The sequence below is a fragment of the Corvus moneduloides genome, chromosome 4, assembly GCF_009650955.1.
Source record: "Corvus moneduloides isolate bCorMon1 chromosome 4, bCorMon1.pri, whole genome shotgun sequence".
Lineage (NCBI taxonomy): Eukaryota > Metazoa > Chordata > Aves > Passeriformes > Corvidae > Corvus > Corvus moneduloides.
Genome location: NC_045479.1, coordinates 41,633,935 through 41,657,093, shown reverse-complemented (window position 1 = coordinate 41,657,093; position 23,159 = coordinate 41,633,935). Strand labels below are relative to the sequence as shown.

Here is a 23,159-nt window from a genome sequence, read left to right as displayed (position 1 = left end):
GAGCTCTTACGAATGATGGTGAAACTTTGGCACAAAAATTGAGATGTTTATACTACTAAGTGAACAGTCTGTCACCTACAAATGTGAGAGTACATGGTTAGGGTAGCATAATCTTTTTCATCTGCTTGTAGTCTGACACAGTCACCTGACAGAAATCTATATTTTACATCACTGGATCAGCAAAATAAACCTGCTAAATTAATAGGAGATAAACTCAATATTTAATTTTAGGAAGGTACTAATATGCATTTAACAATGCTGGTTTGGTACAGTGGAGAAATGCAGTAAATGTCATGATGGCAGTTCAGCATGCTCTCTTTTGTCAATGCATACTTGATGGCTGATCAATAAGCACTTTGGAGACTAATTAAAGTCAGTTCAGTGATGGATACTCTCACAGGATGGTCTGTCAGTTCAACAGTTTGGTGGACATTTGAGAAGCATTATTGCTTGTTTCATGAAATTATTCGTAGTTTGAATAACAGATCTATGAATCTGTTGCATGTTCACAGATCAGAGGCCTACGATGCTCAGAACTTTTCATACAGTAAGTCTATTTGTAGGATTTAGGAAAGCCTGTTACTATGTTTGACAACATCTAAGAGTCTTTAAAACTCCAAGGCAAAAAGATGGCATAGTGCTAAGGGAAAGAATAATATATGCAGTTTAGCATGCAAATTCTAAGCTAATTTGTTGAGGAAGTATGCACTGAAATACTTGGAAGCCTGGTCCCTAGCTTGTTCCCATTTATTTTTCCATACGTGTCTCTCTAACACTTTTCAAATTAAGTTCAGCTGCTGCAATATCAGCTCTTAAAAAAGCATTGACACATCATGAAAAAGGCTGAAAAATCATGAAAAAGTTTTCCTCAGAGGCTTGCAAAATAATGATTTCACTAGTGCATGAGTTAAGCAGTGCTGTCAACGTAACAAACTGGACAGGAGTCACATGCTTAGGCTGGTCACTGCTCTGTACAGAGTCTGTATTGATTCCTAAGCCAGTGAGGCTTGGGTAGGACTGACTGACTGATGTCCAGTCCCGTGAATACAGAGAGAGGGCTTCTTTTTAGAATTTATTATAATTATTTAGGAATAATAATATTTATTTAAAAGTTATTTAGGAAACCATTTGTGCCAAGAACTTGTGCAGAGTTTGTTTTGAGAACATGGGTTTCAAGTAGACATCTTAGTTCCCCACAAAGACTATGAGTTCCATGTAGTTCTCCCGCAAAACTTGCCTTTCAATCAGTGTAGAGTGAGACAGTCTGGATTTGGTAGCATGTGCTATAAGCAAGCAGTGAGAGGAAGAAATACTCCTCAGTGATGTGAAGCTAGTGGAGTCGGTGTGGAGACATTGGTGAGAACAGGTAGCGATACATTTCTACTCCTTCAAGAAGTGCTGCTTCCAACAAGGAGGCAAGCTGAAGTGTCAGCCTCTGCAGAAGGACATTTTTGCCTAGTCTGCTAGGCCTTCAGAAAAATAGTTTAAAAAACTTCAGTGCTTACTGCTTTTGGCAAGCAGAATGAATCCTTGTTTCACCTCTTAGGCGCTTTGAGATGCAGTTAGAAAACTCTCAGATATTATTTGTCGCAGAATCACAGAATATGCTGAGTTGGAATGGACCCACAAGGATCATTGAGTCCAGCTCCTGGCCCTGCACAGCACCATTCCCAAGAGTGACATTGTGTGCCTGAGAGTGTTGTCCAAATGCTTCTTGAACTTAGGCTTGATGCTGTGACCACTTCCCTTGGGAGTCTGTTCCAGTGCCCAACCACCCTCACGGTGAAGAACCTTTTTCTAATATCCAGCTTAAACTTCCCCTGACAACTTCAGGCCATTCCCTCAGGACCTGTCACTGGTCACCACAGAGAAGAGATCAGTGTCTGCCCCTCCTCTGTCCCTCACAAAGAAGTTGCAGACTGCAATGAGGTCTCCCCTCAGTCTCTTCTTCTCCAGGGTGAACAGACCAAGTGACCTCGGCTGCTCCTCATATGGCTTCCCCTCAAGTCCCTTCACCATCTTTGTTGCCCTCCTTTGGGCACTCTCCAATAGCTTTATATCCTTTTTGTATTGTGGCTCCCAAAACTGCACACAGTACTCAAGGTGAGCCCATCCTCTCTCTCTTTCCTGGCTGGCAATGCTGTGCCTGATGCACCCCAGGACACAGGTGGCCCTCCTGACACATATTCAACTTTCCCTTGACCAGGGCCTCCTGGTGCCTTTCCATGGCACTGCTCTCCAGCTTCTCATTCCCCAGTCTGTCCATACATCCAGGGTTGCCCCATCCCAGGTGCAGAGTCCAGCAGCTTTCCTTTGTTGGACTTAATGAGGTTGGTGATTGCCCAGTTCGCTTAGTTTGTCAAGCTCTCTCTGCAGGGCCTCCTTGCCTTGGTGGGAGTCAGCAGCTCCTCCCAGTTTTGTATCACTTGTCAACTTCCTTAGCATCCCTTCCAGTCCTGAGTCCAAGTCATTAATGAAGATGTTGAAGAGCACAGGACCAAGGATGGAGCCTTGTGGAACGCCTCTAATGAAGGTCACCAGTCTGATGTTACCCCATTCACTGTAACTGTGCCCATTGCTCATCCATCACATGGTGTTTTTCCAGCTGTGTGCTGGACATTTTGTCCAGGATACTCTGAGAGACAGTATTGAAAGATCTACTGAAATCCAAGAAGATTACATCAACTGGTTTCCCTTGGTCAACAGGACTTCCCTCTCATGAAGCCATGCTGCTTATGACCAGTGACTGCATTGTCTTTCAGTTGTTACTCAGTAGCTCCCAGAATAATCTTCATAGCTTTACCAGGCACTGAAGTGAGGTGGACAGGTCTGTAGTTTCCAGGGTCCTCTGTCTTGCCCTTTTTGAAAACTGGGGCAATGTTCAGCAGCTTCCAGTCATCCTGAACTTCACTGATACCCAAGACTGCTCAAAAATTGAGAGGTTTTGTGATGACATCAGCCAGCTCTTGGAGAATTCTTGGATTAATTTCATCAGGGTCCATAGTTCCCTCTGCAAGCAGAGTACAAAAGAAAATAACTTTTCTAGGTGGTAAGACACATGAGTTAGCCGTGTCCCACCAACTAAAAAGTTTCTAGAGATGACACAGAAAAAATGATAAAAAACAAAAGGAAACACCCCTAGCCTTATGTAAAGAAACACTTAAAAGAATTGGATAGAAAGGCCAAAAGAAAAGGGCACAACCTTGCTTTTAATTTCCTTTCTCCATTATTTTTAATAAGAGCCATATCACTTTCTGTGCTTCTCTGTTTTATTATATAAACCATTTCTTTAAAAAGTCCGTTTCTTCTCTTTGCAGTAATTCTTTTGCTTCCATGTGGCTCTATGAGTTGTGGCTGTATGAGTTAAGCTCCCTGGGTACTGGTTATCGACAGCTTTAGGAGTGCCTTTGGAACAGTGCAGGATATAGGAGACTGAACACGCTATTTGGTTAAACTGGGAACCTTGCAGCCTCAGCTCTGTGGGCTTGCCTTCTCTTTCTAACCCACCTTCCTTCATCTCTGGGGATTTTTTCTGCCTCATCTGTGCAGATGTGAGCTGGTGGGGCAGCAGCTGTTCCCAGCGGGTGTAGACACTGTTTGGGCAGGGAGCTCTGCACTCAGCTCAGGCCTTGGAGCACAGTGTGCTACAAAGGAGCAGCAGCAATAACACTAAGTCTTGCTCCAGGCAGTGTGGTTTTTTTCACCACAGAGCTGTAAATATACATTTCTTCAAATAAAAACAGGGCCACTTTTTACTGCTTGTCTCCAACTGTTTTACCTTACTACAGGAAGTTGGTGAAGAGTTGCCTGTTTCATTTTTAATATTGGTGGCATCCGTCTTAAGTAGTGGTATACACAGTTATGGTGTAAAACATACATGGCTATGCAAAATTGCAGCTCTCTGAAAGTGTCTGTCTTTCTGTTACACAGGAGTTGAAATACACATCAATTCAGCCACCCACTGGCATGGCATGCAGTTGGTTTGTGTTGATCCATGCTAAGACATGCTGCAGTGAATTTGCAGTATCTAGCTGTAGTCTCCCCTGTTTTGCCACTCTATGGATACTCCTAAGGCTAGCCTAACTACTCAGTAACAAAAAGTACGCTCTCCCAAGGGAATGTTTCAAGGCAGCTTCCCAAAACAGTCTCTCTCCTCCATGGGTCACACAAGCAGCTGGTTTGATTCCTCCCTGCCTGTGTCCTTTGGAGATGTGAATGGTTTGCATGGCCTCCACCCAAATATAATATCTGTGGGCGAGAGCTCTGGCACCCTTGAGAAGAAGAGTGGAGGCCTCTGGCTGCCTGAGGATGCCTTCCTGCTTTGTTCAGTGCTCTAAACTTAAGACATCAACACAAAGAAACAAACAACAACAACAAGACTGGAGAAGGCAGAATGGCGCTTCCTTTGCTGGAAGTGGACAGAGACAGCCCTCCCCAGCAGAGGTAGGGGTGGGGGGGTTGTGACTGGTTGCTGTCCACTACACTGCATTCAGGCAGAGGTTTTTCTTGCTTGAAGAAGGGATGACTGGGCTAAACCAGTCCCTTTCCCTCTTTGTGGTCTGTGCAAGCATGTATTTGCATACTGGCAACAAAAGCTCTCTCATCTGCAGGCTCAGCACGTGTGTAAAGGAAAGATAACTTTGGGTCTATGGGGAAAACATTTTCACAATTTATCTATCAGGCAGCTCCTTCTTCAGCTCTCATCTGATTTTACATCAGGGCCAGTCTTCTGGCTGCGCAGTTGGCAGATACTTCTTTCCAGGCCATGGGCAGCCATCCAGCTACCTCCAAGGCCAAAGATTCCCCTTGCCTCTCCTTCCTTCCCCTTTCCTCAGTGCTGAAGGGATCCTTCTGCTTTCAAACACTTAATATCCACAGCCAAGCTGTTACTTAGCCCAGAAGATAATTGTATATCAGATAGATTTGGTAGTGATACAGATTTAGTTTTGTTGTTCATTATTTTAGATTTTCACTTGAAGACAAGAATCCTGAAATTTAATAAGAATGATTTTTGCTCTTTCCTATCAGAGAAATGAAGGAAAAAATCCCTATTTGAAATACTGTTAAATAAATCAGAATAGAAAAATGCAATCGAAAGGCCTCAATCTCCATTGGCAAAGAAACTTACCCAAGATCCATGTTTATAAGACAATATTTTGCTCGAAGACCGTCTGGTTTTTCTGTAGATACCTTTATATTTTCATTTTCTCCAACTTTCCTTTGACTCTTGTCTTTTCCAGGTCATGAAAACATACCACATGTATCATGCAGAGAGCATCAGTGCAGAAAGCAAACTGAAGGAGGCAGAGAAGCAGGAAGAAAAACAGATTGGGAGGTCAGGAGACCCTGTTTTTCATATTCGACTAGAAGAAAGGCACCAGAGACGGAGCTCTGTGAAAAAGATTGAAAAAATGAAGGAAAAAGTAAATATTCCTTTTATTTAGCTTCATTTGAAATAAATTCAGTGCATTTCTGACATTCTTTGGCATGATATTAGACAGAGAAATCCAGCTGGAAAATAAAATTAAGCAAGGTACACATAACAAACTAGCAGTGGTTTATAGATAACTTGACCTAATTGCATTTCAGAGAGGGGAATACTTTATTCCCAGTGTAATTCCTACTGTATAGTTTGTCACATTTGAAACAAAATACTAAGTTTTCACTTGTATTATATTTGTTGTATGTATAACAGGCTGGAAATTAAGATTCTTTCTTGTTACTAGGAATGTGTGCTTGAATTGTTACCATTTTTGCTGCATACCAAAAATGAAGTAATTAAAACACATTAATATGCAATGTCTTTCCTAGCGTCAAGCAAAATATTCTGAAAACAAGCTGAAGTCTATTAAGGCCCGTAATGAGTACCTGCTCACCCTTGAAGCAACTAATGCTTCTGTTTTCAAGTATTATATTCACGACCTTTCGGATTTAATCGATGTAAGTATTGGCACATTTGTTTTTATGTTTATTCTGTTCAAGAATAATACTTTTCCTCAGTTTTAAAGGGAATACATTAGCCATATGGATTGCCTGCTTACTATTTATAATAATGTATGATATCATCAGAAGTTTTTCCCTTTAACTTTGTGTTTCACAAAATAAAGTTCCAATAAGATGGTGAACCCATTCCTTAAAGTTAGAACATTGTGTTTGCTCCTCATGTGTCAATAGAAAATATGACATTTCCATTACGTACAATTTCTGGGATATAAATATTTTTTACAAGATAAACTTCTTAAGTGGTCATCTAGTGGTATTTAATTCTCAAGAAGGAATTTCTTCCATGTTTTCAAAATTCTTTGGTTTCATTCCTTTAGTCATTGAATCATATATACGGTGGCTTCTTATTCTTACCTCATGTAGTTTGAAGAACAGACACAGTCAATCCTGTACTCTATGCTGTCGACACACGTGTTACTCATTTTCAGTAAGTTGTTTGTATGAGAACATCCTAGAAGAACGAGGTTATACACTAATGTTGACTTGTGCCAGCATTTAGTCTCCATAACCTGTATGACTGACATTTTTACACGATGCGGAGGGAGCATCCTGCAGTCTAACGCATCCCACCCTCTTTGTAAGCTGACTTTATATGTGATAGAGAAAATACAGAGACAGCAAACACAAGCCCCAGAACATTCATTCACTAGCAGTGTAGGGTTAAATAGCTTAGTGGGTATGCCTCTGTGACCCGTTTGAAATCCTAGGTATTCGAATATGCTTGCTACTGCTACAGTAACATACATTACTTACAGTAGTAAACAACATTCATATACAGCTCTGGTTTCTAATATGGAATAAATTAATACAGAATTTGACAAGTGCCTTCTCATTTCCACTGACTGGAGAAGCAAAGCTTCACAGAGAAAGGGAAAAATGCTTTCTTGAGATTAATGGACTAAAATAGCTGCATGTACGTGTTTTATTATATGTCATCTGAATACTGATAGACAGTTTCTTTGTCATTTCTAGTTTTTCTGTAATTTGTAAAATCTTGCCTGATTTTGTTATAACTTTTCCCTTTCAAATGGTTTTGCTTCATTCCTTTCTTGCTTTCCTATAAAAGATGGCAATGAATATTTTTTGTGTTTTCAGTATTTTTTTCTGTCTCTATCTCAACACCTCTTTTATTCCTTTCCTGGTTGCTATTGCATGTTTTCTTCTGATTTCTTCTGGTTTATTCTGCCTGTGGCCTGTCCCTGTCTAATCTGCATCCATCCACTTGTACAACCTGCTCCACCCATCTAGGCTGTCCAGGCAATGAAAGCATTTACCAGGATCTATAGGTGGATGATGAGGGCAGAAAACTAAGGACAAGCAGTGTACCTGCTGGGGTACCCCCCAAGTGAGAGGTTGACCCTACCTAACAGATGATTTTCCTGCTACTGCTTAAAGGATAACAAATTTTTCATCTCTAGTTAGGGCATGTCTCATATGTGTGAACTTCATGAGTTCTTCTCGGATGCTGGAAGGAAGGAAAGAAAGGTCTCTTCATTTTTGTTCCCAGCCCCCTCACCCCTTCGGAAGCTGGAAAGATGCTCATTTTGTCACCTCTCCTGCCTTCCCTTTCAGAATTCACATTTCTCAGAGAATGTGTCCAGTATGTGTTTCTACTTGGTCAAAACTTTACCAGGTTGGAAAATGCATTTGATTCTTATCCACTTCGGTGATGCCCACAGAGGTTTCTGTAGCAGTGAAAACTGAGGGGAGGAACCACAAGCCTGGAGCTTTACAAAGAGTTGTGATGGGAGGAGATGTGAAGCTTTCTGTCCATACACACACAGAGACAACACTCATTGGAGTTAGTGTATGTAAAGGTATTTACACAACCATGAAGACTAGAGCCTTCTAACTGCTAGTTTTTAACAAAAATATACATTCTACAATATTTAGTAATGCCGAAAAATTGTATCTGCTCTGTCTTTTTGAAAGCCATGGACCAATGTACATAATAACATTCTTTTGGCGAAATGGCTTGAGAAATTACTCTTCCCTAAGGAATTTAAATGGAAAGTCTAGCTGCCCTTTGCATCACTGTTTTGTAAGAGTAGACTGTAAACATGTCCAACCAGAATTTGCTTCAAATGTAATCCAATTGTGAGCTCGTTTAAATGAAGTGTCTTTCAGACATTTGTATTTAATCAGAATATGCTGTGAAAGCATTGGTATTTAGACAGAGTGTTTGCCACTTGACAAAGGAAACTCTTTCTGTAAATGCAAGAGTCTTGGCAAGGTTTTAGAGTTATATCATTGGAATGTGAGACATGCTTCCCAGTGGCCATATGTTGCAACAGTCCAGACTACCTCATTTTGTAAATCTGTTAATGTCGTGGGACAATTTGGAGTTTTCAGAGCTGGTGGCGATTTCATTGTTTGCCCTTTCTATTTTGTCCCTGTTTTCCTGCCTGACTTCTGTGCTTCCCTGAACTCTCTCTCATTGCCTGTACAGAAGGAGATTACCTCTCCTCTGTGTCCAGCTTCCAGTTAACATGGAAGGAATTTAGATCTCCCCAAGCTGTTGGTGTTGCCCATAAATGAAATGCAATGTTTTCTTATGTTAGTGAAAAATAGGTCTGATAAAAATGGGATAAATACATGAAATAATGTAGTAAACAGTTCAATAAATTTTTTTCTAACAAGGTTGGGGAGGATAGTGGAACTACTTGTTTTTACCAAAAGAAACCCTGCCTGTTTTTCATTTGGACTTCACTGCTTTTTCCATATATGAGGCTTATATGGAAAATCCTAAATTACAGTTCCCATCTGAACTCAGTCTGAACTGTTCAACTCCGTCATTTCATTAACAGAGCTCAGGGCTTCTGACTTAAAATTACGATGTGTTGCTCATTTGAAGCTCTTGTGATAAAAGCAATATAAAAATATTGCTGGAGTCTTAGCTGGATGATTTAATGCATTTAGTGAGCTGAGGGATGAGACTAACATTTGCAAAGAAGCAGAGAGATAAACAGGATTTGATATGCACAGTGTATTTCTGTCCTCTTCATATTGTGCTAGAGGAATTTGAGCTTTCTGTTAAATATTTCTTCTCTGCTGACTAGAGTGGGATCTAGTTCAAGTGGAGGACAGAATTAGTTATTTTCTTTATTTGTATCTGTAAAAAACAGTAAAGATTAGCTGAATTAAATAAGCTTTACCTAGTATATAGAATTTCTTTTTAAGATTTTGAGTTTCAGAGGAACGACAGGCTACACACTGCTGCTAATCTGGCTGTTAGTGCCAGCATCTGTCCATATGGCACATACTTTTACTCATTTACGTTCATTAAATTTACGTGAGTATAAGAGGAAGATAAGGAGCTTTTTTGAGACTTACTGTCTGAAAACTTACCATCTTACTCAATTTATATGATCTGAAGGTAAATACTAGGAAATAGTAATCAAAACAACTTCCCTGTAGTTCTCTTGCTGAAATAAATAAAATATTAATGTGTTGGTCTTTCTTAAAGAGGAGTTTTTGAATGTCTAATATCAGTTTGCATGCTTTGGATCGTTAAGAAGTTAAGGAACATTTAGCTATTGTGAACTTAATTCATTATGTAAAGGTTCTTTATTAATCATTCGTAAAACCAAATTTAAAACCAGGGTAAAGTGTGTGCACTTTTGATCTTTATTATGTAAGTCCTCATAAATATGATATGTACAGCCAGATCCCTTTGATTTGAATGTGGATGTCTGTGTAACAGAATACTTAGAAAGTGACTTATTCAGAGGTTAAGGCTTTTTTTATGAATTCCTCTCTCCATTGACATTAGAATTTTATTACTATTCCTGAAACAAAATTAAATGAAATAAGAGCAGCTTGGTTTGGTTGAAGCTCTGTGCTAAGCACTGCAGTTTGTTTTGTTCAAGCCTAAATATACTCTGGGGTACAATAAAGGCAGTAAATGCTCTTGAGACTGCTTCAGATTTAATTCCAAATAAGAATAAAATGCAAATTACAAAATTAATTTTTCACACATATCCCAAATGCATCCCTCATCTCCCTCCACTTTGCCCAATCAAAAGTCTTCATGAATCCCGAAATGCAAACAAACTCATAGTCTGTGACTTCATTCTCTTATTTTTCATCGTCATGTCTTACTGCACCAAGTGACATCTCACCTCTCTAGCCCATAGATAGATAGCAGATCCATAGGTAGATAACCACCCAGGCTGTACCCTCGGTGTGCTGACTAGTGAACCTCTGAGACTCGTATTTATTTTGGCTAAGTGTGGTTGCTCACTTGAACTGTACAAGTATTTCCACAGATCTACAGATTTTTCCTGAAAATCCTGTAAATATGTGTGCGTGTGTGCATGTGTATCTGCATACATGTAGTACTTTTTTGCAGCACCAAAAAGGCTGATGATTGATTTTTCCAAGCATGATGAGAGAAAATGTGGTTGGTCAGGGTGGCAGTTTAGTGGCAATACCTTAAACTTCTGGCCTCAGTAATGAACAAATACCAAAAGTGCTATCCCTGTTCTAGACAACTCTCTTTTCTAAACCATCTTTTCAGCAGATTAAAACAATGCATTTCTTTCTGGGTAGCCACGAGTTGATACTATGACAGATGTTTCCCAGTTATGATCTGTGTCTCCAGATTTTGGGGAAAGTGGGCTATGGTCTGGCAGAATTAAGAGTTGTGATGGCTGAGTGTTTAGTTTTGCTTTTAAAAAATAACTTCCCTCATACCAATTCTATTTTTACATGAGTAATTGAAGCAAAATTTCAAATTCAGATGTTTTTAATTCCATTCAAAGAGGTACATGTGATAAGGCATTAGTTCAGGATCTGCATTTAATTTTTGTTTTCTCTGCTGGCATTGGCATTGGCATTACAAGAAAATGCCTTAGCCTGGCAGGATATTCTGCTTCATTTGAAAAATCCTCTTCTTGTCCGAGAGGCCGTATTTGTTGCCTTGTTCAGCTGTCACCACTTGCCAAAGATGATCGTGTGACTGTGTGGATTAAGGGTTAAACAATGAAGTTATGTCACAGCATAAAGGCTGCAATCTTATATTCCAGCTTGCAAAAAAGCTGCATCAGAAACCCACACAGCTCTAATTGTAAATCAATAAGCTTTCTTGTGATACTCAGATTAATCCAGTAGAGCCAGAATTCAGGCTGTAGTTTTATAACACATGGGTAGTTGGCAATGTTAAACCTGGCATTGCCCTCTATTTTTAATTCCTTTTCAGTTTAATCTTCCATGAGGTCTCTCTGAAACTAATGCACATGAAATAAAACAGCTGTCCCAATTCACTTTCTTATCAGTACTCTTAGTCTGTCTTTTTCATCCAAGATAGTGAATTAAATATGAGATCTGATTTGACATAGAACAAGAGAAAAACACCAAGAGACTTTTCCTTTTAGAAACAATATTTTTGAGGCTGGTGTTCTTTGAAATATGGATGCACTTCAGTATAAAAGTTGAGTGGCTGTTTCAGTAAGTGTAACACAAATTTCCATTTTATAAATGCAAAAGAGTGAGGTTAACATCTGTGTGTTTGATTGAACACGACATCTTTTTCATTTTATTTGAATGGTTCATCATCTGGTTTTTTGGAGAGCCACTGTCCCATCTGCAGTCACTACCAGGAGTACTTGCTAGGAGTGAAAACTTAGTCTTTCTGGAAGCTCTGTTGTGAATAAAACAGCTCTCTGTTAGATTTCAGAGAGCAGCTTCATCAGTAGTCATTACCATACCTAAGTCAAGGTGTGAAGTCTTTCGTTCCCTTCTACTCATACGTGAAGAGTTTCATTCCTTTCTATACACGGGTTTTGGTACAGTAAATAGGTTGAAAGCTCTTTCCCATGTAGCGTGTACAACTCAATGCCTGTCTCCCTCTCTCTTTCTCTCCTTTTTCAAATAAGAGGAGAGGAATGTGATCCTATCAGTCCTGTGGTGTTTGTAACACTTGTGAGGGAAGTACTGATATAAAAGGTGTATATATGCATATAGCATACAGTGGGCTGAGTTCAAGTTGCTTCTTCACCCAACTCCATAGTTACCTTGTGAGTCCTGCAGGGATGGATGACTTCAGGCTGTGGGTGGGCACCCAAGGGGAGTGGCTGGGGACTGAGGGATGCTCTAAAGCAGACTGCTCTGACTGCTCTAGCCAGGCAGTGGCCTCTGATGGGGGAAAATCTCACCCATTTGAATAAAGAGCACTGCTTTGTGTGCAACTCTTAGCAAACTGATGTGCCACTATTGAGGTGACATCTCCCCTTACCTGGAGGCTCACTGAGGAGAAACTGAGGGTATTTACTGTACAATGTAGGGAAACATTCAATTGATGTGCCACTGCTGTGACATTTTAAAAATACTTAGCTGTTCTCTAAAATATTAATCAAACATTAATAATGGGAACTGAGGATGTTTAAAATTCAAGAACAAACACAACTTTATGTTTTACCAATTAGGTTTCAATTACATTCCATTTCATAGAAAAAAAAAGGACATAAGTTATGACTTTCTGCGTTTAGTAGCATGATGTACATTGCTGGCTCTGTATGAGCATGGGAAATAAGGTGTACATTAAATACATTTTCACCATCAGTGGAAAAGATGTTAAACCATTCCTGTTGCATCAAAAAGCTCAAGGTATTTGTGGATGTTTTTGTTTGGGCACAGGCATGGTAAGCGGGAATTGCTTCAAGTCCACTTTGGTGCTGTCATTAACTTAGATGATAGTTATACCAGGGTGGGTTTAAATAGGTGATTTAAGGCTTACACATGCTATTGATACTGAAAAGCCCACTTGTGTGTGTAGTCCTAGACTTTTTTTGATATAAATACAGTGCCTGCTCTTCTGTCTGATAAGCAAACTGTCACACATGTACACTTGATCTCTTTTCTAAAACTGTCCATTAATCTTTGCAACAGAATGAGGATACTACTTACTGTCTTGACCCCAGTAGTGTGTTTTAATTTAGAAGATATTTTGTTAAATATTTCAAAGATAGAAAAATTTCAGGACAGAAAATTTTAGTGACAGTTTCAGGATTGAGATATTGGAATGGTGTTCCTCCTTTTAAATTTGTTGTCTTTTCTGTTTGTTGTTTTTTTAGTGTTGTGATCTTGGATACCACGCTAGTCTGAACAGAGCCCTAAGAACATACCTGTCTGCAGAGTATAACCTTGAAACTTCCAGGCATGAGGGATTAGACATCATTGAAAATGCAGTTGACAGCTTGGAGCCACGCAGTGACAAGCAGAGATTCATGGAAATGTACCCCACTGCTTTTTGTCCACCAATGAAATTTGAGTTCCAATCTCATATGGGTGATGAGGTCTGTACACTGATAAGATAAGTATCCCCATAGTGACTGTTTCTGTATACCAGGATAGAGAATTTATTCCCTTTAACAAAGAGCCTGGTAAAAGCTACCCAAAAGATCAGCAATAACATTCTGCAAAACTTGCAGCACTGTCTGTTTCTTCAAAGTTCTCATGTAAAAACTGTTACGTGTCATTTTATTCAGTATCACTCATAATGACATTGGTATAAATTTGCTGGCCAACCTGTGCTCAGTCCAGCACTAGTGTAAGCAGTGACTTTATGTCTTTACTACCTGCATCACTCAGAGTTTGTGGGTGCGATTTGAGAGCAGCTGCAGAGCCGCTCCAAATAATTCATGCTGCAAGGCAGCCTTTTCCCCTTCTTCTTCCCTCATTTTATCATCTGGAGATTTCAGGCATACTGGTACAGCTGTGCCCTGTTCTGCTATACCAAAGCCCAGTAGCAAAGCAGAATTCAAAATCACCCATGTACATCTTTTTTTCTGAAAGTTACTTTGGGGTTTGCATTTCTGTGTGATACAAAAGCAACAAAAAGCAGACATAGAAAAAGGTTGTGCTTGTAGTACATACTTCCACACCTTGTAACATATAAATACTTTAAATTTAGATGGGCACATTTTATTGTCTGTTTTATTAAGTTTTAATAGCTTTGGTAGGAATTCACCTAGTTTTAAGAAGAACAACCAAAGACTATTGACTGTTTTTTTAAATTACTTGCATCTTACAGCTCTTTTTGATTCTTCGTTAGGTTTGCCAGGTCACTGCCCAGCAACCTGTGCAAGCAGAGCTTATGCTTAGATATCAACAACTACAGTCACGATTGGCTACACTCAAAATTGAAAATGAGGAGGTAAGACCTATGTCTGCAAGGGCTAAGCATTGAACATAATTTTCAGGAAGGTGCAGTGTTTTCTACCTTGCCAAAAGCTTGTAAATGACCCTGAAGTGGCTCCAATCTGTATAAGTGGTTTTAATTTTAAAAATCAAATACGGGCAAATATGCTAAGATATATCCTCACCTGCTTTACAGAGGTTTGAAAACTTTGTCTTTTACTTCTCCATACATTCACATTACTGAGTTCTGCGTTTTGCAGATGCTTCCGTGTAAACTTGTTAGAACACATATTTTTAAATTCTTGTGACAGAAGGCCACTGAGGACAGTTACTGTCTTCTGTGGCCACCCTCTGTCCAGTCCTCAACTTGCTACTTCTGTAGTACAAAGGAATTTGAACTGTCTTTTGTGGTAGCTGACTCAAGATCTCTTATGCTCTCAGCTACAGCTATTCATAAACATGACTAATGAATGCCTGTGACGGGAACAGCAAAATAAAGCGCATATTTTTGTAAAATATGGAATAAACAATGCTGTTCTCTTTCCCCTGCTCTGGCAGTGGAAATAAAATTCACTTTTATCACAGTTAAGACAATGTTAAAGTCCTTCAGTTTAAATGAGAATCTATTTTTAAAAGAAAACATAGAAATAATTTAACTTCTTCATGTACTTTACTGGTAAGTTTCCAGGATGCCAGTTTTTCTCATTGTAGTTTGTATGTTGAATGTCTAGAACAAAATATTAATATCCGTGAGACATGTACAGTCATCTTTAAAAAAGAAACAACCGCTTGCATTCAGAAAGTCTCTCAAGGTAACAAAGACAGAAGAGGAAAGATTATTTCTTTCAGTGAAGTGAAGGGCATGGGGCAGAAATAACGTTTGACAGGCATGGAAGGAATATTTGCCCCCATTGGAGTTGTGTGTAGAAGTGTCCATGATTTGGTCGACCCTAATAGAGACTCCATCTGAAGCAGAACCGGGAAGTAAATCACATCCTTGTGAATCTTGCCAGTTACTTTATTGCACTGTGGAAACTGCATCTCTCATCCACAGCATCCATGCCTGGGTTTCCACTATGAGTAGTGGTGCTGCATAGGTCACAGGAAAGGCTGGGAGTCTGGTGTAAATTGTTCTTTCTCGAGCCCTCGCTGTCCACCTCTGCAGTCTAAACATCCCCATGCCCCTCATCATAGCGCTGCACCGTACAGGGTCACAGATTGTTTTCTTGGAGGATGATGTTGTTCTGGCCAGATCCAAATCCCTGGATGTACATATTCAGTATAACACATTGACCACATTTAGGAGAGCTGACCCTCCAGAGTAGTGCATCATCTCTATTGCCTCCCAGATTAGGGACCATAACCAAATCATGTCACATTTCAATTTTAATTTCAAACAAATGCTTGATTCACTACAAAGCCAACACAAGAGTACATCTGTGTTTGTGGGTTAGACCATGGTAAAGCAGAGAACTAGACAGGAAACCTGTTACATAGATATCTGTTATAGCACATCTAACTTTTCACTTTTGCACACCAGTTTGTTTGGGGGAGTGTGCCAGAGAATTACTGCGAGTAATGAGTTTCCCTTCTAAGCTGTTCCTATATATATTCATGTTGCATTTGGCAAATCGTGCTTTTTAATACCAGGTTAAGAAAACAACAGAGGCTACCCTGCAGACAATACAAGATATGGTCACCATTGAAGATTATGATGTGTCAGAGTGTTTCCAGCACAGTCGCTCAACAGAGTCTGTGAAGTCAACAGTCTCTGAGACATACCTAAGTAAGCCTAGCATTGCAAAAAGAAGAGCAAACCAGCAGGAAACAGAGCAATTCTATTTCATGGTATGTTGGTTACTTCCTCATTCGTGTGATACAGACCAAACACCTGAAGTAAACATTATCCAGAAGTTCCTGGAATTTATGTGTCATGCATAGTAATAGATTCATCTGCATCTCTACAGAAATTCAGAGAATATCTGGAAGGTAGCAATCTCATCACAAAACTTCAAGCAAAACATGACTTGCTGCAGAGGACACTTGGAGAAGGTAAATGTCACACAGTAAACTGAAAAGTGTTTCCAAGCTATACAGTGAAGCCACTGAAATGCTAAAGATATGCAGGAAAAGAATTACAAAACTTAAGGCTTAATTGTCCTGTAAGCATAGGTTTGATTTTTACCAGTCACAGTTTCAGTGCAGTGGTAAGAGTACACACAATAAATTGATTTTTCTTCTTCAACACATACTTACTTCCACTGCACAGATGTTTAGACAAGTGACTCTATCTGGTGACAGAGCTATTGAATGAAAAATCTCATGTCTGAAAGGAGAGCGACACAGTCAGTGCAGGTTGATTTAAGAGCTGTGACAAATGTACTGTTCCTACATCCTAACAATTTCTGTTGGCTTGAGGTTTTTTTTAAAGACTTGAGAGAGAGTGATCTTTTTAAAGCACGTAGAATTATCCAGGATGCATCTTGTACAGTGGACTCACTAGTGCAGCATTTCTAACACATGGACACTAATGTCCTTCTTGCAGCCTAACAACTCAGTGGAGCATTTATCAAAGGTAAAAGGTGAAATCCTGACCTCACTGATGTCAGTAGTAGGTTTCTTATAGACTTAATCTAGTGTTATTTTTTACAAAGTATTTGCATTTTGTAAACTTAAATGAATGAAAACTTCATTAATCGCTCTATACCTGTTGATTATCATTATTGCACATAAAATTATTGCATTACAAATTACAATAGCAGAGGATTATCCGTTGTCCTGAACACTCTCCACAGTTTTTAAAAGCACATCTTAAAATCTAAAGCAAGTCAGCAGAAGTAAAGATCAAATGAAGTAAAGCTGAATTAAGGCAGTAATGAATCGCACACTATGCACAGTTCCGGCCTGTCTCTTACCAGCCCTCCCAGCAGACACTTCCTCATGCACCAAAAGGGAAAAGGGGAATTGCAGTACAAACCTTGAGGACTAGACACAGAGTGGAACAGACTTGAGAAGAAGTGAGATTACACCACAAAGAGTAAAAATTCTCTCCTGGAGGTTAGAGACTCCAACTTAAAGTTTAGACTCAAGAAAGAAAACCTGTTTGCTAAAGGAATGTCTCTAAAAGATGTGTCAACTTATTTTCTTTTTACTGCCAAGTATCTGTTGTTAATCACATCTCTTCTTGGTTTAAATACAAAAGCCCAGGTGCACAAATCCCATGGAGGTGCCTAAACAGCTATTAGCAGTTCAGTGGCTATAACCCAAACGAAGCCCCTGTCCAGGGAATGACTGAGGTTGGGGGTAGCATATAAGCAGCATTTTCTTTCAAAACTGAACTGTAGAAGATGGTAGCTGTTTTTAGACAGCTACCTGTGTTATCTTCTTTCTCATGAAAGTTTTCATTCAATAGATTTTTATTTTGAATGTGTATGGTGAGCAGTTTATTTGCACAAAAAAGTGTGCAGCTGACTTTAGTCAAAAAAAAGAGGACATTTTTCTCCTGGAAGCTCATTGAAAATATATTTGGAAAAATAAAGTGAAAGGGGAAACAAAAGGCAACAGAATCTGCTGCATTAACCATGTTGGAAAAAAGTAAGGAAAGAATTCTTTGAAAGGAAACCTAAAGAAAAACTTCTCAGCAGGGTGACCTAAGTGATAAATTGCCATTAGGCTCTGGGCCATTCTGCCATGCTGGGGCATGCTTGGACTATTCTGTTTGAAGAGTTCCCTTCTACACACCAGCTGTAACCCCCACGTAGTTAATCTGTGTTGGCCACAGTGGTTTTGCACGTATTTGTTGTCCCATCACCATAGCACGGCGCATACAAATAGTACCCCAAACACACACATTTACATTCAAAGCTGGTATTTGGTGTGAAAGCCATCATGTTTATCGGTTAAAAAATTCAAGTACCCCCTTCAGCTGAGGCATGTCCTACATTAAAATCCCCATGCCTGGGACAGAGGACCTGGATTCTGAAAGTTTCTTGAATGGGGAGGATTAAAAGGATTGAATTACAGTGGAATTATGAATGTTACTGCTAATATAAAAATGAATTTGTAGGAAGTGAACTGCTCCCCTCAAACTGCCTTTTCTGGAAACTTTCATGTCAACAAGACTAGACAAATAACACAGTGTGCTGTGTTAAATAAAGCTAGGGAGACTGGGGGGAGAAGGAGAGCATTGTATCAGCTGCAGGTTTTCCTTTGGCACCCTTTCTTGCTACTCTACGGTGTAAGGATATAGGCTGGATCGATCCAGGCTCCCATCTGGTGTCCATAATGTTAACAACATTGGGCTTCTATTCTGGTTCATCACCTGCCTACTACAGTCTTGCTGTTTATGGACACAGCAGATACATATTCATGATCTGCACAGGAAAGACAGATGAAGTGCTCTGTGCTGAATCTGCATCTACAGACTTGGAAAGTAAATAAGAAACACTCAAATGAAATTGATACTAAACATAGGAAGCACACTCATGTTCATATTAATCCTGATCCAAAGGCTCCTCTATTGAAGGAAGAAATTAACAAAGAAAAGAGAAGTGCAGGAAAGGAAACAAGGAGTTGTAGAAGAAATTGCCCCTAAGACCCAGACACCTTTTGCCCTAAACTGTTATATATCAAAGATGTGTTTAAAATCCCCCAGGCACAGCATTTGTAACATCTTCTGTTTTACTACCATTTATTATTGGGATTCTTAGTGTCAGTGAATTTCCCTTGGTAACCTGAGTAGGGAGAAGTCCTTGGCTTACTCCTTTTCTGTTATAGGTTATTTTTCATACTCTTCTTTGATCTCTCTTTTTCCCCTATCTAAAATAGATGCCAACAAGATTCACATGCCTTAATGTCAGAGATTTTTCCCAGAGCTGCTTCTTTGTGCCACTTTCAGGGGATCCACACTCTTCTGGTACTGGAAAATACATTTTCAGACTAGGGTCGTCAATACTGTGCAGTACTTAGCGTGCATCTGAATATTGGCACATAATACTGTGGTTTTCATATCACTGTTACTCCTGAGTCCTGGAATCTAACAAGCTGTTTTGGTGTCACTTTCGAACTGAGACGTGTACTTAGACCTAGCCCAAGTGAAGCTCAGAGTGATTTTCAAAGTTTGTATCCATAGTTCTGTTCACTGGTATAGGTGTTTAATTCTTCCCTAATACCTTACTTGAACATGTTAATAGTGAATTTTGTTTGCACTGCATGTCACTTAACCCCTTTGAAGATTTTCATAGTTTTGTCAGGATTCGATACAAAAGTATTTCAGTGATCTGCACAGTGCTCTGCCTCCTTAGCTGCTGTGATCTCTCAAGACATTAGTAACTGCCGGATGGATTGCATAAATGGTCCTAATGGCAAGGCTGTTACATTTTCTGCCATGATGAAGAAAGACCATTTCAAGTCCACTGGGTTTCCCTTTTCTTCACTGGTTTTTGATCAGTGAGAATATTTTGCCACTATATCTATGGCTGTTTAATTGCTTTAAGTCACCTCCTGTGATGAAAGTTATCAGTAGCCTTTGAAAGCCTAAGTAAATTAATTGAACTGATTCTTCTTTATCCAGTATTTTACTGACATGTTCAAAGATTTTTAATAAATTAATAGCGCACAATTTCCCTTTGGCAATGTTTGGCTCATTGGAACTTACCATACCATGATCTTTGTCCTGTTTCATTATTTTGTTTTTCATTATGATGAGTCAGGCATGCCTGACTTACTGGTATGCTGATCTGCAAAGGAGCCTTTCTGGAATATGATATTTGCTTCTTTACAATTCCCTGCAGTGCCCTGTGGTGTTTCTCAGTGATAGTGTTGTACTTTTTTCCTGCAGTACACAGAGAAAAGAGAGTAGGAAGTCTTTCTATAACTACTTATGTCTAGAGCTCTGTATTTTCAGCACTGAACAGGTTTAGGCACAAGGCGCAGGGGGAGATGTAATCTAATCTTGGCACAGCTCTATTTCCATACTGATTTAGCCACTGAAACATATGAGCACCAACAATAGACATTGTTTGGAATTTTACTTGAAATTACTTACAGTATCAAGTGGCTCTTTATTTGTGGGCAGGCTTCTTAAAAGTTGTTCCGCAACATGGGTTTTGTTTGTATTTTAAATGGAACTGTGGAGATAGTAGATAACTACACTGCCCTGTTTGCTGTATAGTTGTGTATCTTTTGCTGGTAGCATGAAAGTTAGGACTAAAAATAATTTGCTAAGTGTAATTTAGATACAAAAATTTCAACCTAAAACCTACAAATCATTGTTTCCTGTTTATTGAACTTTCTAGGTCACAGGGCTGAATACATGACAACAAGGTAAGATATTTTTATCTGACTTCGTTTAGACTTAAAAGTAGGTAAAATCCTAGAATTTACAAATTTTAGAACAACTTCGTAAGGGTTGTTGCTGTTGATACGTAAATTATGTATAGATCCTGTGTGTTTTAACATTCAGCATTTCTGTTTCAGCATGCTGATGAGTAAAGGACCAGACTGTTGATCTTCCTCATTCTTGTGAGCTGCTTTGGCCAGTGTCAAGGGTGGGACAAGCTGGGAGATCCTTAAAAATCTTTGTGAATCACACATCAGATTTGGAAGTTGCAGGGGGCACTTCGGTGCTAGAAAAGAAATATTTTTCAGTTGTCAAGAGATACCTTGCCCCTCATAGTCTGTAATTCCCTTGTTCAGGATACACAGTTTAAAAGAACCTGGTAGGAAGATCAGTTTGGGCAGTGGGCTGTATCTTTGATAACCTAGCTCTGGACACAAATACCTGCCTCCCCCAGCATCCATATGTTCCGTGCTTAAATGGCTCTGTATATCCACAGAAGAGAAGGGATTCAGTGTTGGATCTCCCAGCTTTGTGCTGCACGTACTTTTTCAGTTGTGTAATGCCACACCTTTGAAGCTGCCTCCAGATATAAACCTGGATAAGCTCTGCAGCCCCCAGAGACTAGGAGGGGGGCAGTGGCAACTGCTTGGATTTGCAGCTGCCACTTGTATGTGTCACTGCTACAGGCAGTGTGTCCTGGTAAAGCAGGAACATTCAGCCCAACTTTCCTGGTCTCGCTCTTCCCTTTCCGTGCAATACATCCTTGCCCAATGCCTTCAAGAACCACCTTGCCTGGTCCCAATGTTCCCGGGACATCTCTACAGACTTTACACCAGATTTTCTCCCACCACTCCCATGTTCTTTTCTAGCTCTGTAAAGTTGGACTTGCTCAACTAGTTTTCTTATATGACCTCAGTTGAAAAGTGGTAACAAATCAGAGCATTCTTCCCAGTTGCTGACATTAATTCTGACAACTGTATGTTTAACTCTGCCTCCAGATGTTACCATTCCAGGAATGCGTGGAAATCAACAAGTTTATGTCTAATGAGAAAAACCTCCTTTCTTGACTCCAAAGCAGGCGACTCATCAGGCTCACATCATCCTAAGTTCCCTGCTGTGTAAACAGCTGAAAGAAGATGGTGGATTTAGGCAATGATTTTACCTTAGTAAATTGGGGGAGCAGTGAAGCCATCTTACCTCGTATCTCCTCACAGCTGGTCACTTAGAGAAAGATACTCTGAGGAGTAGAGCCTGCCCATCTGTTACTCAGCACCAGTTCCTGGGCTTTGGCTGGGCCCTGCCTGTTGCCCCAAGGTTCAGTTACATTTCCTGTAAGACTGTGAGACATGCAAACAGAAATGTTCTTCAAGGTCAAAGTTAAATTGTAGGCGGGAAGAGGATATATTTAAAGATGAGTTTAAAATAGCAGATAGTACTCAGACTGAAGTCCCACTGTTGAATGCTCTATGCCTTATTGATCCCCCAAAAACATTTGAATTTTTGCTAATTCCAAAAAACCCTATAGAAACTGCTAGTGCATGGGAACTAAGAAAGCTGTTGGCATGACATTCACGAAGGAGTTTGTGACCTAGAGAACAAACAGCATTTACTTCCTATAATCTCTTTCAGCTGTAGTCATCACAGGTATAACACACTAGGTAAAATTTTGCAGACCAAAGTTTTGTGTGTTCTTCCAATGCTTCTTTTTATGTTATGCTGGTTTTACTTATTTGTTCAAGTTGGTATACCTTTAATTCCATTAGCTAATTAGCAAGGTGGGTTTTTTTGTGTGTGAAGTTGTTGGTGGTTGGATGTGCAAAGCTAAAGCTGTTTAACCTTCCTGGCTCTGGTTGAAAATGCAGTCAGTTTGGTTTTGAAGCATCTTAGGAGTGTGCTGAGCAGCTTTAATTTGCATTTGAAGCTTCTCCAGCATGAAGCAACTTTTCTGCTTGATAAGAGGTGCTTGGAGTGGTCTGTGTTCTGCCATGGCTGGCAGGATGAATTTCAGTGGTTTCTGCACATTTTATGCATGACCACAACAAAAAAAGCCATTCTGATTGTGCAGTGTTTGGAATAAATTTATATGGTAAAACTGCAAAACAGGCATTCATAAAGAATGTCATTATTTATCCGTAAGTAATGCATTTTTAATGGGGCAGTTCTCCACTCTTTAATCAGTGTTACACTTATATTTGATGAAAAGCCTTTTTTTGATAAGTGCTGTGTTTGTTGCTCCCTTTACAGTGTTCTGTTGTTTTGCCATGAGCTTACAGACATTTCATTTTATTGCGTGACTTAATTCTACCTTGCTCAGTAATCATATTCCCTTCCCTTAGGCCTCCAAATCTTCCCCCTAAGCCCCAGAAACACAGGAAGGCCAGACCCCGATCACAGTATAGTGCTAAGTTGTTTAATGGTGATTTGGAGTCGTTCATCAAGGTACTGGCACCAGCCACCCCAGTGGCTGATCTCAACGCTTCTTACTATAATGGTCACCAGCTCACAAAAGCTGAGGCAGATCATTATGTTTAAGTCTGTCCTGGGGCTCTTCTTTCCCGGTTGATCAATATAATACTTCCTGAAGTCAAAGGGAAAGACGGGGATTTGTTTCTCACATTAGCCTCCCTACAGTTTTGTTAATCAAGTAGGAATAGTATTGGCAGCGTGCTTTTAAGAG

The 23,159-nt window shown here is 39.7% G+C and overlaps 1 protein-coding gene across 2 annotated transcripts in view; it reads left to right on the top strand.

The window, feature by feature from the left end:
• The window catches only part of SRGAP1 (SLIT-ROBO Rho GTPase activating protein 1), a 146,843-nt gene that overhangs the window by 88,737 nt on the left and 34,947 nt on the right, over nucleotides 1-23,159 (top strand). Inside the window, exons 5-12 of one of the 2 annotated variants that reach the window (XM_032106146.1) lie at nucleotides 5,241-5,423; nucleotides 5,812-5,940; nucleotides 13,077-13,298; nucleotides 14,057-14,158; nucleotides 15,793-15,990; nucleotides 16,110-16,194; nucleotides 20,439-20,466; nucleotides 22,819-22,921. In XM_032106146.1, coding sequence (XP_031962037.1) covers nucleotides 5,241-5,423; nucleotides 5,812-5,940; nucleotides 13,077-13,298; nucleotides 14,057-14,158; nucleotides 15,793-15,990; nucleotides 16,110-16,194; nucleotides 20,439-20,466; nucleotides 22,819-22,921 — 1,050 coding nt within the window. The remainder of the gene's footprint in view (nucleotides 1-5,240; nucleotides 5,424-5,811; nucleotides 5,941-13,076; nucleotides 13,299-14,056; nucleotides 14,159-15,792; nucleotides 15,991-16,109; nucleotides 16,195-20,438; nucleotides 20,467-22,818; nucleotides 22,922-23,159) is intronic. The other variant, XM_032106147.1, reaches the window with a different exon arrangement.